At 44.8% G+C, this 12,024-nt stretch overlaps 1 protein-coding gene across 3 annotated transcripts in view; it reads left to right on the top strand.

The window, feature by feature from the left end:
- LOC137381476 (ubiquitin-associated and SH3 domain-containing protein B-like) overlaps positions 1–12,024 on the top strand; it is a 159,756-nt gene that overhangs the window by 134,146 nt on the left and 13,586 nt on the right. For 2 of the 3 annotated variants that reach the window (XM_068054132.1, XM_068054131.1), the window contains 5 exons: positions 1,833–1,955; positions 5,040–5,132; positions 5,639–5,783; positions 9,395–9,501; positions 10,930–11,039. In XM_068054132.1, coding sequence (XP_067910233.1) covers positions 1,833–1,955; positions 5,040–5,132; positions 5,639–5,783; positions 9,395–9,501; positions 10,930–11,039 — 578 coding nt within the window. The remainder of the gene's footprint in view (positions 1–1,832; positions 1,956–5,039; positions 5,133–5,638; positions 5,784–9,394; positions 9,502–10,929; positions 11,040–12,024) is intronic. The other variant, XM_068054133.1, reaches the window with a different exon arrangement.

The raw sequence follows: 12,024 nt of genomic DNA on the forward strand, positions 1-12,024 counted from the left end.
CTGGGAAACAGTTCCATTAGAGCTAGGTGATGTTCTGCATCTTGTCCAAGTGGAGATTCTTCATGATGGAATGTGTACTCGGGCAGGTTATTCTACCATTGCGAGCATTCCTGCTGATCCCACTTCTGTGTCTACTTTGTGTCCACGCGCACACTCTTTCTAGTGAGTGTCTTCAGGTAACGATCAGAAATGGGAATTTTGGCTGATTTTCTTTCTTTGCCCTGATGCGATGGCCTGGGTTTCGTTTTCATTCTAGCCTTAATGTCACTTTCCATTGAAGCCCACTGGTGACACAAACTGATCAAGCCGATTGATCAAGGTGATCTCTGCAACCTTCAGAAGACTCTGCGCCTCTTGCGCATCCCGATTTTCATTGCTCCACCATTTATGGCCATGCCTTCAGCTGCCTAGGCTCTGGAATAAGGGCCTGCTCAGGTCTGAAAAAAAAACCCGACCCAAACCCGACAGAACCACGACGGACTCAAGCCCAACCTGGCCCGAGCCCTTCCATTTTTTTCCCGTGCCTAACCTGCCCCGAGCCCAACCCGACCCGAACGCCGGAATGTTCACTTTACCTACCTTCCGATTCTGAATCCGTTTTTCACTTTTTCAGTTTGAAATACTTGCTGCAAGTTTATCCAGTGAGCAGCTGAGATGCAGAGACCAGGAAGGTCCTGAATGATTAATTATAAAATATACAGTATTTATATAAAAAATATAAAATGGTCACTGTCAGGATTCTAGTCTACACACATACAGTATAGACCAGAGTCCTGACAGTGATCATTTTACATTTTTTATATAAATACTGTATATTTTATAATTAATCACTCAGGATCTTCCTGGTCTTTGCATCTCAGCTGCTCACTGGATAAACTTGCGGCAAGTATTTCAAACTGAAAAGCAGGAGTCTAGGTAATGTGTAATATTTTCTGAGCCTTTGGGCAATTGCTGTGTTTATTTTAAGCAATACAGATACTGGTACAGTGTGGCACAACTCCATGGGTTACTGTTTAACTTGTGACCAAACAATCACTGATGTTGTGGCACCATTCTTCATCTTTTTAAATAACTTTTCAAGTCCGATTAATACTGTGTTTGTCCGACCCGGACCCGAGCCTGAAAGCCAGACCTGGAAGAGCGACCCTATCCGAACCCGACACGTCAGGTTCGGGTCGGGTAGCAGGCCTTTACTCTGGAATTCCCTCCCTAAACCTGTCTCTCCGCCTTTAAGATGCTCCTTAAAATCCACCTCTCTTACCAAGGTCATCTGCCCTAATATTTCCTTATTTAGGTTGGTGTCAAATTTTGTTTGATAATGCTCCTGTAAAGCACATTGGGGCTTTTTACTATGTTAAAGTGCTATATAAATGCAGGTTGTTGTTGATGACATAGTCTTGCTGCCTGTTACCCCTCTGGGATTGCAATGGTGCAAATGATTGGAATTGTGACATCACCCACATTGGTGTGACAAGACAGCAGATTCCAAGGCAATGCACAAATGCTAGTGGCTCTATAAAAGTTACTGCAGTAAATTGTTGACACGAGTCTCTCGTATCCAAAGGCCGGAGGACTGAGATATGGTCATTTGATGTGTAGCCTGCAGTTCATAATGGATTTTATTGGATATCACTCCCCTCCTCCCTGTTTTTTTGACCACTGATGTTGCTGGCTGAAGGCTTCGACTTGCTGCTGTCAACTATAGCAAAGAAAACACTAAGGTCCTCTTCGAGTCACCAGCGTGCGAATTCTGAATCCCAATTTTGCTGCAAGAGTTTTGTTTGTGCCTCCTGTTTAAAGAGTCAATCTGCTGACACTTACTTTTGAAATAGGTAATTACATACGGTCCAATTTGAACATGCCACCAATTTTACCTCAGAGAAGTGGTGGATACAGAGACTATGAGAAAGACGCTCCCATCACTGTGTTTGGCTGCGCACAGGCCAGGCTTGTGGGTGAGTTTATTATGTCAACACTTTTGACCCATCATTTATGTGTTAATGTTGTTTTTTTAATTGGTTGCTTCTGTCCCTTATCAGTCTTGGCTCTTCTGTGCCACACTGTCTGCTTGCTGGGCCCACCACAAAGAATAGCTTAGTCGTAGATCACTGGAAATGTTGCTCTCTGCCCACCCATTATCTTTATCTCCAGGGGGCTAATGACAAAGGAAAGGAAGCAATGCTTCAGTTGCACAGAGCCTCAATCAGATCCCATCATTGACTGCTGCATTCAGTTTTGGGCACCGCACCATGGGAAGGATATATTGGTCTTGGAGGGGGTGCAGTGCAGATTCCCCAGAATGTTGGTGGGGATAAAAGGGTTCAGTTGTGCAGACAGATTGCTTAAACTTGGCTTGTAGTCTCTTGAATTTAGGAGATTGAGGAATGATCTGATTGAGCTATTGAAAATACTAAAAGGATTTGATAGAGTAGACATAGAAACTAGTTCCTCTGCGAGCTGAACAAGGGAGCACATGCTTAAAGTTAGAGCTAGGCCTTTTAGGAAAGAAATCAGGAAGCATGTTTTCACACAAAGGGTAGTGGAAATCTGGAATTCCCTCCCCAAAAGGTGGTGGATGAGGAGTCAATAGAAACTTTTAAGACTGAGACTGATAGATTTTCATTATTTAAGGGGTGTCTAAGAATATGGAGCAAAGGCAGGAAAGTGGAATTAAGGGACATCCCAACCATGATCTGACTAAATGGCAAAGTAGGCTCAAGGGACCATGACTTAAGGATCTCTGGTGCAAATGGGCATGACATCCCTTTCTGATGCATTAACTATATTATATTTTCTTTCTACATCTCTTAAAGCATCAGTGATCAATTTCCCCACCGAACTGCTCCCAGGTTCCAGGGACCACTGATAAGTAGGCTCTCTTGGCTAAACCTGTTACTTATCTTCAATGTGACCAGTCCATATTTAAGAATCAGGATTTATGGACATAGAAACATAGAAAATGTACATCACAGAAGAGGCCATTTTGCCTATCAAGTCTGTGCTAGCTGAGATAGTGTTATCCAGCCTAATCCCAGCTCTTGGTCTGTAGCCCTGTAGGCTATGGCACTTAAAGTGCCTATCCAAATATTTTCTGCCTCTACCACCCTTTCAGGCAGTGAAGTCCAGACCCTCACCACCCTCTGGGTGAAAAAGAATTCTACTCGACTCTCTTCTAATCCTTCTGCCAATTAATTTCAATCCAAGCCTGGTTATTTGCTTCTCTGCTAAGAGAAATATCCACTCTATCTAGGCCCCTCATCATTTTATATACCTCAAGTTATATCTCCCCTCCGGTTCCCCTCTTCCAAAGACAACAGCCTATTCAATCTTTCCTCATGAAAGGATAGAAAACAAGCCTTTATGACCAGTTTTCAGCCAAGACCTTAAAACATTGAGAGAATAGGACTTCACCTCCTACTTACTCTTGGGACAACCAACTTGTTGGAAAAGTGTTTCCTTCTGGCTGTTTTATAACTGTAACATTCTCTAACAGCAGAACTGCCATGTCTTACACTTCAGGAGTTCATTGAAAGATTTATGAACTGATTTTAAAAATGTGAAATGAACCTAAAAGTTGACAACATTAAAAGAATGGTGGTCAGGCTGGAGATCAAATGCACTGAGCGCAGTCTAGGTGCAGAAGAAAGAAGTTTAAGGTTCAGTCTGTGATGGTGACTCTGCATGTCATCATGAGAGCTGAACAACACAACAGAGACACCGGACTGATAGATAATAAGTAAATCAGCATCAACTAATGGGACTAATTGGTAGCCCTTTCAGAGAGCAAGTACAGGCATGATGGGCTGAATAGCCACCTCCTTTTCTGTATGATTCTATGAAATAGTTCGGCTCAGCCAGTGAAAGACCCATCCAAGAAGAATCGGACTAAAAGGATTCAATTCAATATCTCTTGGCAGGGCTTTTATAATTTCAAGGAGCAGTCGGCAGTAAATTCAAAAACCAGTCTCAATTAGCCATTAGGGTTCAGAGACATGGCCTCTTCATATTTTACAGATATTAAGTTTCCTCCTTCCTGCTTCTTGAATTATTTAATCCATACCCATCACAGCCAGTTTAATAATTTAACATCATAGAATCATGCAGCAGAGAAGGAGGACATTCGACCTTATGAAAGAACTATCCACATCCTGCTCTTTCCCCATAACCCTGAAAAATGTTTCCTTTTCAAGTATTTATGCAATTGTCCTTTTGAAAGTTATTATTGAATCTGCTTCTAGCTCCCTATTCAGGCAGTGTATTCCAGATCACGGCAACTCGCTGCGTAAAATAATTTCTCCCTATCAAAAGCAGCAATAATTTTGAACACCTCTTTAAACCTCCCTTTAACCTTCTCTGCTCTAAGGAGTACAATCCCAGCTTCTCCAGTCTCTCCACATAACTAAAGACCCTCATCCCTGGTGCCATTCTGGTAAATCTCCTCTGCACCCTCTCCAAGGTCTTGACGTCCTTCTTAAAGTGTGGTGCTCAGAACTGGACACAATACTGCAGCTGTGGTCTGATCAGTGCTTTATAAAGTGTTTTGCATAACTTCCTTGCTTTTGTATTCTATGCCTCTGTTTATAAAGCCAAGGAACAGCTTTCTCAATGTGCCCTGTCACCTTCCACCCCCAGGTCTCTTAGTTCCTGCACTCTCTTTAAAATTGTGCCATTTAATTTATATTGCCTTTTAGTTTTATGTGCAAATTTGGCATAATTACCTGCACTTAAAGCACCAGCAATCTGGCACTTAGTGTATAACCCAAGCCTGTCCCCTCAGTCATCATCTGAGCAACTAAATGTAGCACTTTGGCAGGAATTGTCTAACTCAGTACAGACCTGGCTAACGAATCAGGAACCTTGCAGTTCTGTATGGTTCAATATCAAGTTTAGCACAGCACTTACAGCTGAGCTACTGGCAGAGCTCCCTTTCAATCCACTTTACTGCAGGGGAATCATGAGGTTGAAGAGGAGACAAGGAAATTGCTTATAATGTGTTGTTGCTTGGATGAATCTGATTGCTGAGTGTGTTTGACTTGCAGGTGAGGCTCTGCTGGAGAGTAAATCAGCCATTGATTATGTTTACTGTTCACCCTCACTACGCTGTGTGCAGACGGCATTCAACATATTGAAAGGTAATGAACCGTCTGTCGATGTTTACAAAACCCTTCCTTGCCTCCCTGCTCAACCTCTGCAACTTTCTCCCCAGTTCCATGTTCCTCTTTGTACTGTCTACTCTTCTGCATTAGGACTTTTGTCTTCACCTGCCTGCCTTTCCACTCTTTGATCATGACAGAGTCTTCAGCCATAATGCCCCCACAATCTTGAATTCTCTTCCCAGACCCCTGGGCTTTGCTGTATCACTTTCTATTTCTCACCCCCCTCCCCCTGTCCCCCACCAGCATACCCCACACCCTGCTGAAAGCCTATCCCTTTGACCACAGGCCTCTTCAGTACAGAAACTTTACCCGAGGGAGAATCGGTACCTGGAACTGTACTCCAGTATGAGTCAGCACCTTCAGAACTGATGTGGATAAAGTTTTAAGGGGCAAGCCCATGGTTTACATACCCTTGATTTGTTGATTCTCCTTTTCTTGAATGACTTACTTATGGTGTTGTCATATCTTCAATTTATTCACAGGACTTCAGCAAGAAAAACAGATAAAAGTTCGAGTGGAGCCTGGGCTGTTTGAGTGGACTAAGTGGGTCTCTGGGAATACCTTGCCAGCATGGATGACAACAGAGGAACTTGCAGCAGCAAATCTGGGGACTGACACAACCTATAGGTAAGAATTGGCACAGAAAGTACCAAATGTCAGCATTTGAATGAGTAGGCTCTTCCCCTTGTATGGGTCAAGTCAATTGGTCTTGAACCAGTTTATGGGATGAATTTAAACCCTTTGACAACCATCTTGGTATGTCCATAGTGTCATAGAATGATAGCACGGAAGGAGGTTATTCGACCCATCGTGTCTGTGCAGTTGCAGGTTAGGGTGTGGGGCATGTGAATCACTATCACTAGGAGGCACCTGAGGTCAAAGTTCCTAATCTGGGCTTGGTATTGAGTCTATGTGACTATCAGGATGGATTGAACAGGCCGGGACTCTATCCCTGGAAGAAAAAGACGAAGAGGAGACATGATCGAGGTCTTCAAAATTATGGCTGGATGTGGAGGAACTGTTTGCACTTGTTGGTCATTCCAGACAAGGTGGAGTAAATATAAAATAGCCAGTAAGAGATCAGATGAAGAAATTAGGTGGAATTTCCTTCCATGGAGAGTGGTGAGAATGTGGAACTCATTGCTACATGGAGTGGTTGAGGCACAGAGCAATGATTCATTTAAGGGGAGGCTTGATGCTTACACGAGGGTGAAGAAAATAGAGGGCTACAGGAAGGGGATGGGAAGCGATAATTATAGTGGGAGGAGGCGCGTGTGGAGCATAAACAATGGCATAGACCAGTTGGGCCAAATGGGCCTGTTTCTGTGCTGTAGATTCTATCTACTCCTTCCATGGTTAATGTTCAATATTTTATATTGCTTGGCATTTAAAAACACTTAGCACTTAATTTAAATTTATTATATCACAATGTTAGAAGTGCCTCGAAGCTCTTCACATCTGATGAATTACTTTGAAATGCGGTTGACCATTAAGTTTGCAGGGAAATTTTACGTGCAGCAAGATCCCACAAGTGGCAATAAGATAAACGACCAGTTAATCTGGTGGTGTTGGTTGCGGGAGGAACTTGCTACTGTTTGAAGTTTCACATTGGAACACATTCTATTGCATTACTGAAGTGCAACTGTGATTCTGGGTAGAATGGGCCTATATTCTTGAGTTTAGAAGACCAAGAGGTGATCCCATTGAAATGTATACAATTCTTCGAGGGCTAGACAGGGTAGATGCTGATGGGCTGTTTCTCCTGGCTGGAGAGTCTAGAACTAGAGATCATAGTCTCAGGATAGGGTCAGCTATTTAGGACTGGGAGGAGAAGTTTCTTCACTCAGAGGATTTGAATCTTGAGAATACTCTACTCTACCCCAGAGAGCTTTGGATGCTCAGTCATTGAATATATTCAACATTGAGACTGATAGATTTTTTGGGCATGAAGGGAATCCAGGGATATGGGGCTGGGTGGATAAATGGATTCTTTTCTTTCTTTTGGGCCTCCTTATCTCGAGAGACAATGGATACGCGCCTGGAGGTGGTCAGTGGTTTGTGAAGCAGCGCCTGGAGTGGCTATAAAGGCCAATTCTGGAGTGACAGGCTCTTCCACAGGTGCTGCAGAGAAATTTGTTTGTTGGGGCTGTTGCACAGTTGGCTCTCCCCTTGCGCCTCTGTCTTTTTTCCTGCCAACTACTAAGTCTCTTCGACTCGCCACAATTTAGCCCTGTCTTTATGGCTGCCCGCCAGCTCTGGCGAATGCTGGCAACTGACTCCCACGACTTGTGATCAATGTCACACGATTTCATGTCGCGTTTGCAGACGTCTTTATAACGGAGACATGGACGGCCGGTGGGTCTGATACCAGTGGCGAGCTCGCTGTACAATGTGTCTTTGGGGATCCTGCCATCTTCCATGCGGCTCACATGGCCAAGCCATCTCAAGCGCCGCTGACTCAGTAGTGTGTATAAGCTGGGGATGTTGGCCGCTTCAAGGACTTCTGTGTTGGAGATATAGTCCTGCCACCTGATGCCAAGTATTCTCCGAAGGCAGCGAAGATGGAATGAATTGAGACGTCGCTCTTGGCTGGCATACGTTGTCCAGGCCTCGCTGCCGTAGAGCAAGGTACTGAGGACACAGGCCTGATACACTCGGACTTTTGTGTTCCGTGTCAGTGCGCCATTTTCCCACACTCTCTTGGCCAGTCTGAACATAGCAGTGGAAGCCTTACCCATGCGCTTGTTGATTTCTGCATCTAGAGACAGGTTACTGGTGATAGTTGAGCCTAGGTAGGTGAACTCTTGAACCACTTCCAGAGCGTGGTCGCCAATATTGATGGATGGAGCATTTCTGACATCCTGCCCCATGATGTTCGTTTTCTTGAGGCTGATGGTTAGGCCAAATTCATTGCAGGCAGACGCAAACCTGTCGATGAGACTCTGCAGGCATTCTTCAGTGTGAGATGTTAAAGCAGCATCGTCAGCAAAGAGGAGTTCTCTGATGAGGACTTTCCGTACTTTGGACTTCGCTCTTAGACGGGCAAGGTTGAACAACCTGCCCCCTGATCTTGTGTGGAGGAAAATTCCTTCTTCAGAGGATTTGAACGCATGTGAAAGCAGCAGGGAGAAGAAAATCCCAAAAAGTGTGGGTGCGAGAACACAGCCCTGTTTCACACCACTCAGGATAGGAAAGGGCTCTGATGAGGAGCCACCATGTTGAATTGTGCCTTTCATATTGTCATGGAATGAGGTGATGATACTTAGTAGCTTTGGTGGACATCCGATCTTTTCTAGTAGTCTGAAGAGACCACGTCTGCTGACGAGGTCAAAGGCTTTGGTGAGATCAATGAAAGCAATGTAGAGGGGCATCTGTTGTTCACGGCATTTCTCCTGTATCTGACGAAGGGAGAACAGCATGTCAATAGTCGATCTCTCTGCACGAAAGCCACACTGTGCCTCAGGGTAGACGCGCTCGGCCAGCTTCTGGAGCCTGTTCAGAGCGACTCGAGCAAAGACTTTCCCCACTATGCTGAGCAGGGAGATTCCACGGTAGTTGTTGCAGTCACCGCGGTCACCTTTGTTTTTATAGAGGGTGATGATGTTGGCATCGCGCATGTCCTGGGGTACTGCTCCCTCGTCCCAGCACAGGCATAGCAGTTCATGTAGTGCTGAGAGTATAGCAGGCTTGGCACTCTTGATTATTTCAGGGGTAATGCTGTCCTTCGTAGAAGATTAGCCACGATCTTATTGCATGGCAGAACAGGCTCAAGGGGCTGTATGATCTGCTCCTGCTCCTATTTCTAATGTTCTTATGAGATATTTCTGACTTGCTTTGGCTCCTGCTAGCAAGTTCTTCCAGGAAGCTCTCTTTCAGTTGAAAACACATTTGGATGGGGTGACAAAACCATCATCTCACACTATTTGGTGCGGGTGTGGGTAGTTATTACACCATCATGCTGCCTAAAGGCCGGCTACCCAACCCGAACCTGACAGGACCTGCCGACCTTTTGGGCTTGAAAGGTGGTTTTGTTATTTTAAGCTTGTGCAGATAAGCAACAAAGTGAAAAAACGAAGGTAGGTTAACTGATGGTCGGGCTCGAGGTCAGATGTGGTTCTGTCGGGCTGGGTTTCATTTGCAGACCCGAGCCGGCCTTTAATGCTGCCCGTCTTGTTCTTTGCACGTCACTGGTCTGACTTCGTGATGCCGCTTTCTAACTGGCAATTTATATATTGCAGACCTCATTTTCCGGTGAACAAACTGGGGATTTCTGAATCCTATGAGACGTATATTAGCAGGAGTTGCCAGGTGATGAGGGATATCCTGGCTGAATGTAAAGTCAAAGGTAACTGTGAGACTCATTGTGAATAATTGTAAGGAAACTACAGTATTTTTAGTTGATATTTGGAAGGGAATGGTGTTGGGGATTACTTCAATAACATAATGAGTATGACAGACCCATCAGAGTTTGAGATGAAGGCTGGAACAAAATAAAAAAAAGTAAGAAAAAAAGACTTGCATTTATGTAGCAGCTTTCGCAACTTCTTGTTTAACATCCAGCATCATTAAAACAGATTAGCTGGCCATTATGTTGCTGTTTGTGAGACCTGGTGCGCAAAATGGCTGCCTGGTGTTCTATTTAATGCTAATGCTTATAATAACAATCTTATTGAATGGCAGCACAAGCTCACGGGGTCGGATGGCCTACTCCTGCTTCTATTAAATTATTAGGAGATGCTCCTGACTTGCTTTGGCTCTTGCCAGGGAAGCTCTTCGACCAGAAAGCTCAATTTCTGACACATACACATTGGATTTGGGGGATGGGGGTTCCAAAGAACAAAAACAAAGAACAAAGATAATTACAGCACAGGAACAGGCCCTTCGGCCCTCCAAGCCTGCGCCGATCCAGATCCTCTCTCTAAACATGTCGCCTATTTTCTAAGGTTCTGTATCTCTTTTCTTCCTGCCCATTCATGTATCTGTCTAGATACATCTTAAAAGACTCCATCGTGCCCGCGTCTACCACCTCCGCTGGTAATGCGTTCCAGGTGCCCACCACCCTCTGCGTAAAGAACTTTCCACGCATATCCCCCCTAAACATTTCCCCTTTCACTTTGAACTCGTGTCCTCTAGTAATTGAAACCCCCACTCTGGGGAAAAAGCCTCTTGCTATCCACCCTGTCTATACCTCTCATGATTTTGTACACCTCAATCAGGTCCCCCCTCAACCTCCGTCTTTCTAATGAAAATAATCCTAATCTACTCAACCTCTCTTCATAGCTAGCGCCCTCCATACCAGGCAACATCCTGGTGAACCTCCTCTGCACCCTCTCCAAAGCATCCACATCCTTTTGATAATGTGGCGACCAGAACTGCACGCAGTATTCCAAATGTGGCCGAACCAAAGTCCTATACAACTGTAACATGACCTGCCAACTCTTGTACTCAATGCCCCGTCCGATGAAGGAAAGCATGCCGTATGCCTTCTTGACCACTCTATTTACCTGCGTTGCCACCTTCAGGGAACAGTGGACCTGAACACCCAAATCTCTCTGGACATCAATTTTCCCCAGGACTTTTCCATCATTATTACATTGCTGTCAGCAAATAGCTGCCACGTTTCCTACATTACAACTGCAGTTAGACTTCAAAAGAACATCACTGGCTGTAAAGCAATTTGGGACCCGAGGTTGTAAAGGCACTATATAAATGCAAGTTCTCTTCCTCGTATGGGATTGTCATTTGGAATGACTGGTTCGCTCTTGTCTTTCAGGTAACAGTGTTCTGATTGTAGCACATGCCTCCTCCCTTGAGGCCTGCACTCGGCAGCTCCAGGGTCTTTCTGTGCGCAATTCCAAGGACTTTGTGCAGGTGGTTCGAAAGGTCAGTGTGTTATGTGCCCTCCAACTTGGACAGAGAATGCTACAGTGGGGTGGGAATTATTTTCAACTGTGATATAGTGGCAGTCCCTGGCTTTTATTCACTCTGGGCCCTTAACCTCTGTTAGTAAACATTTACTGAAGGGGGTGATGTTAACTGGGAGTGGGTTTTGGTAGGTGGGGAAATGTGGCTGCCTGATATCATCAGGTCCAAGGCCTGGCTTGTTTTAGCTTCAAGGTCCTGTTTTCATCTCATTGGCCAGTTGCTCACCTGAGACAAGTGGAAAGAGGCAGCTGGCCAACTTTGGGCAGGTCAAAATCGTAGGACCTGAAGGCAGCCCACCTGCACCGAGGTCAATATTGGAGGGATGGACAGGTGAAGGGGGACAGTGGGGCCACTTTATGGGTGTGAAGGGGAACCTTGGCAACAGAGACCCAGACTTAGTAGCGATTACACTAGAGGAAGGAAAGTTAGATAATTGACTTCATGCAAACTGATTAATGTCTGGAATTATACAAACATACGAATTAGGAGCAGGAGTAGGCCACTCAGCCCTTTGAGCCTGCTCCGCCATTCAATAAGTTTATGGCTGAACTGATTACTCCAAATTTCCAACTACCCCGATAACCTTCCACCCCCTTGCTTATCAAGAATCTATCTACCTCTGCTTTAAAAATATTCAAAGACTCTACTTCCACTGCCTTTTGAGGAAAAGAGTTCCAAAGACTCACGACCCTCTGAGAAAAAATTTCTCCTCATCACTGTCTTAAATGGGCGACCCCTTATTTTCAAACTAGTTCGAGATTCTCCCACAAGGGGAAACTTCCTTTCCACATCCACCCTGTCAAGACCCCTCAGGATCTTGTGTGTTTCAAACAAGTCGCCTCTTACTCTTCTAAATTCCAGCAGATACAAGCCTAGCCTGTCCAATCTTTCCTCGTAAGACAGTCCACCCATTCCAGGTATTATTCGAGTAAACCTTCTCTGT

The sequence above is a fragment of the Heterodontus francisci genome, chromosome 22, assembly GCF_036365525.1.
Source record: "Heterodontus francisci isolate sHetFra1 chromosome 22, sHetFra1.hap1, whole genome shotgun sequence".
In the NCBI taxonomy this organism is placed as follows: Eukaryota; Metazoa; Chordata; class Chondrichthyes; order Heterodontiformes; family Heterodontidae; genus Heterodontus; species Heterodontus francisci.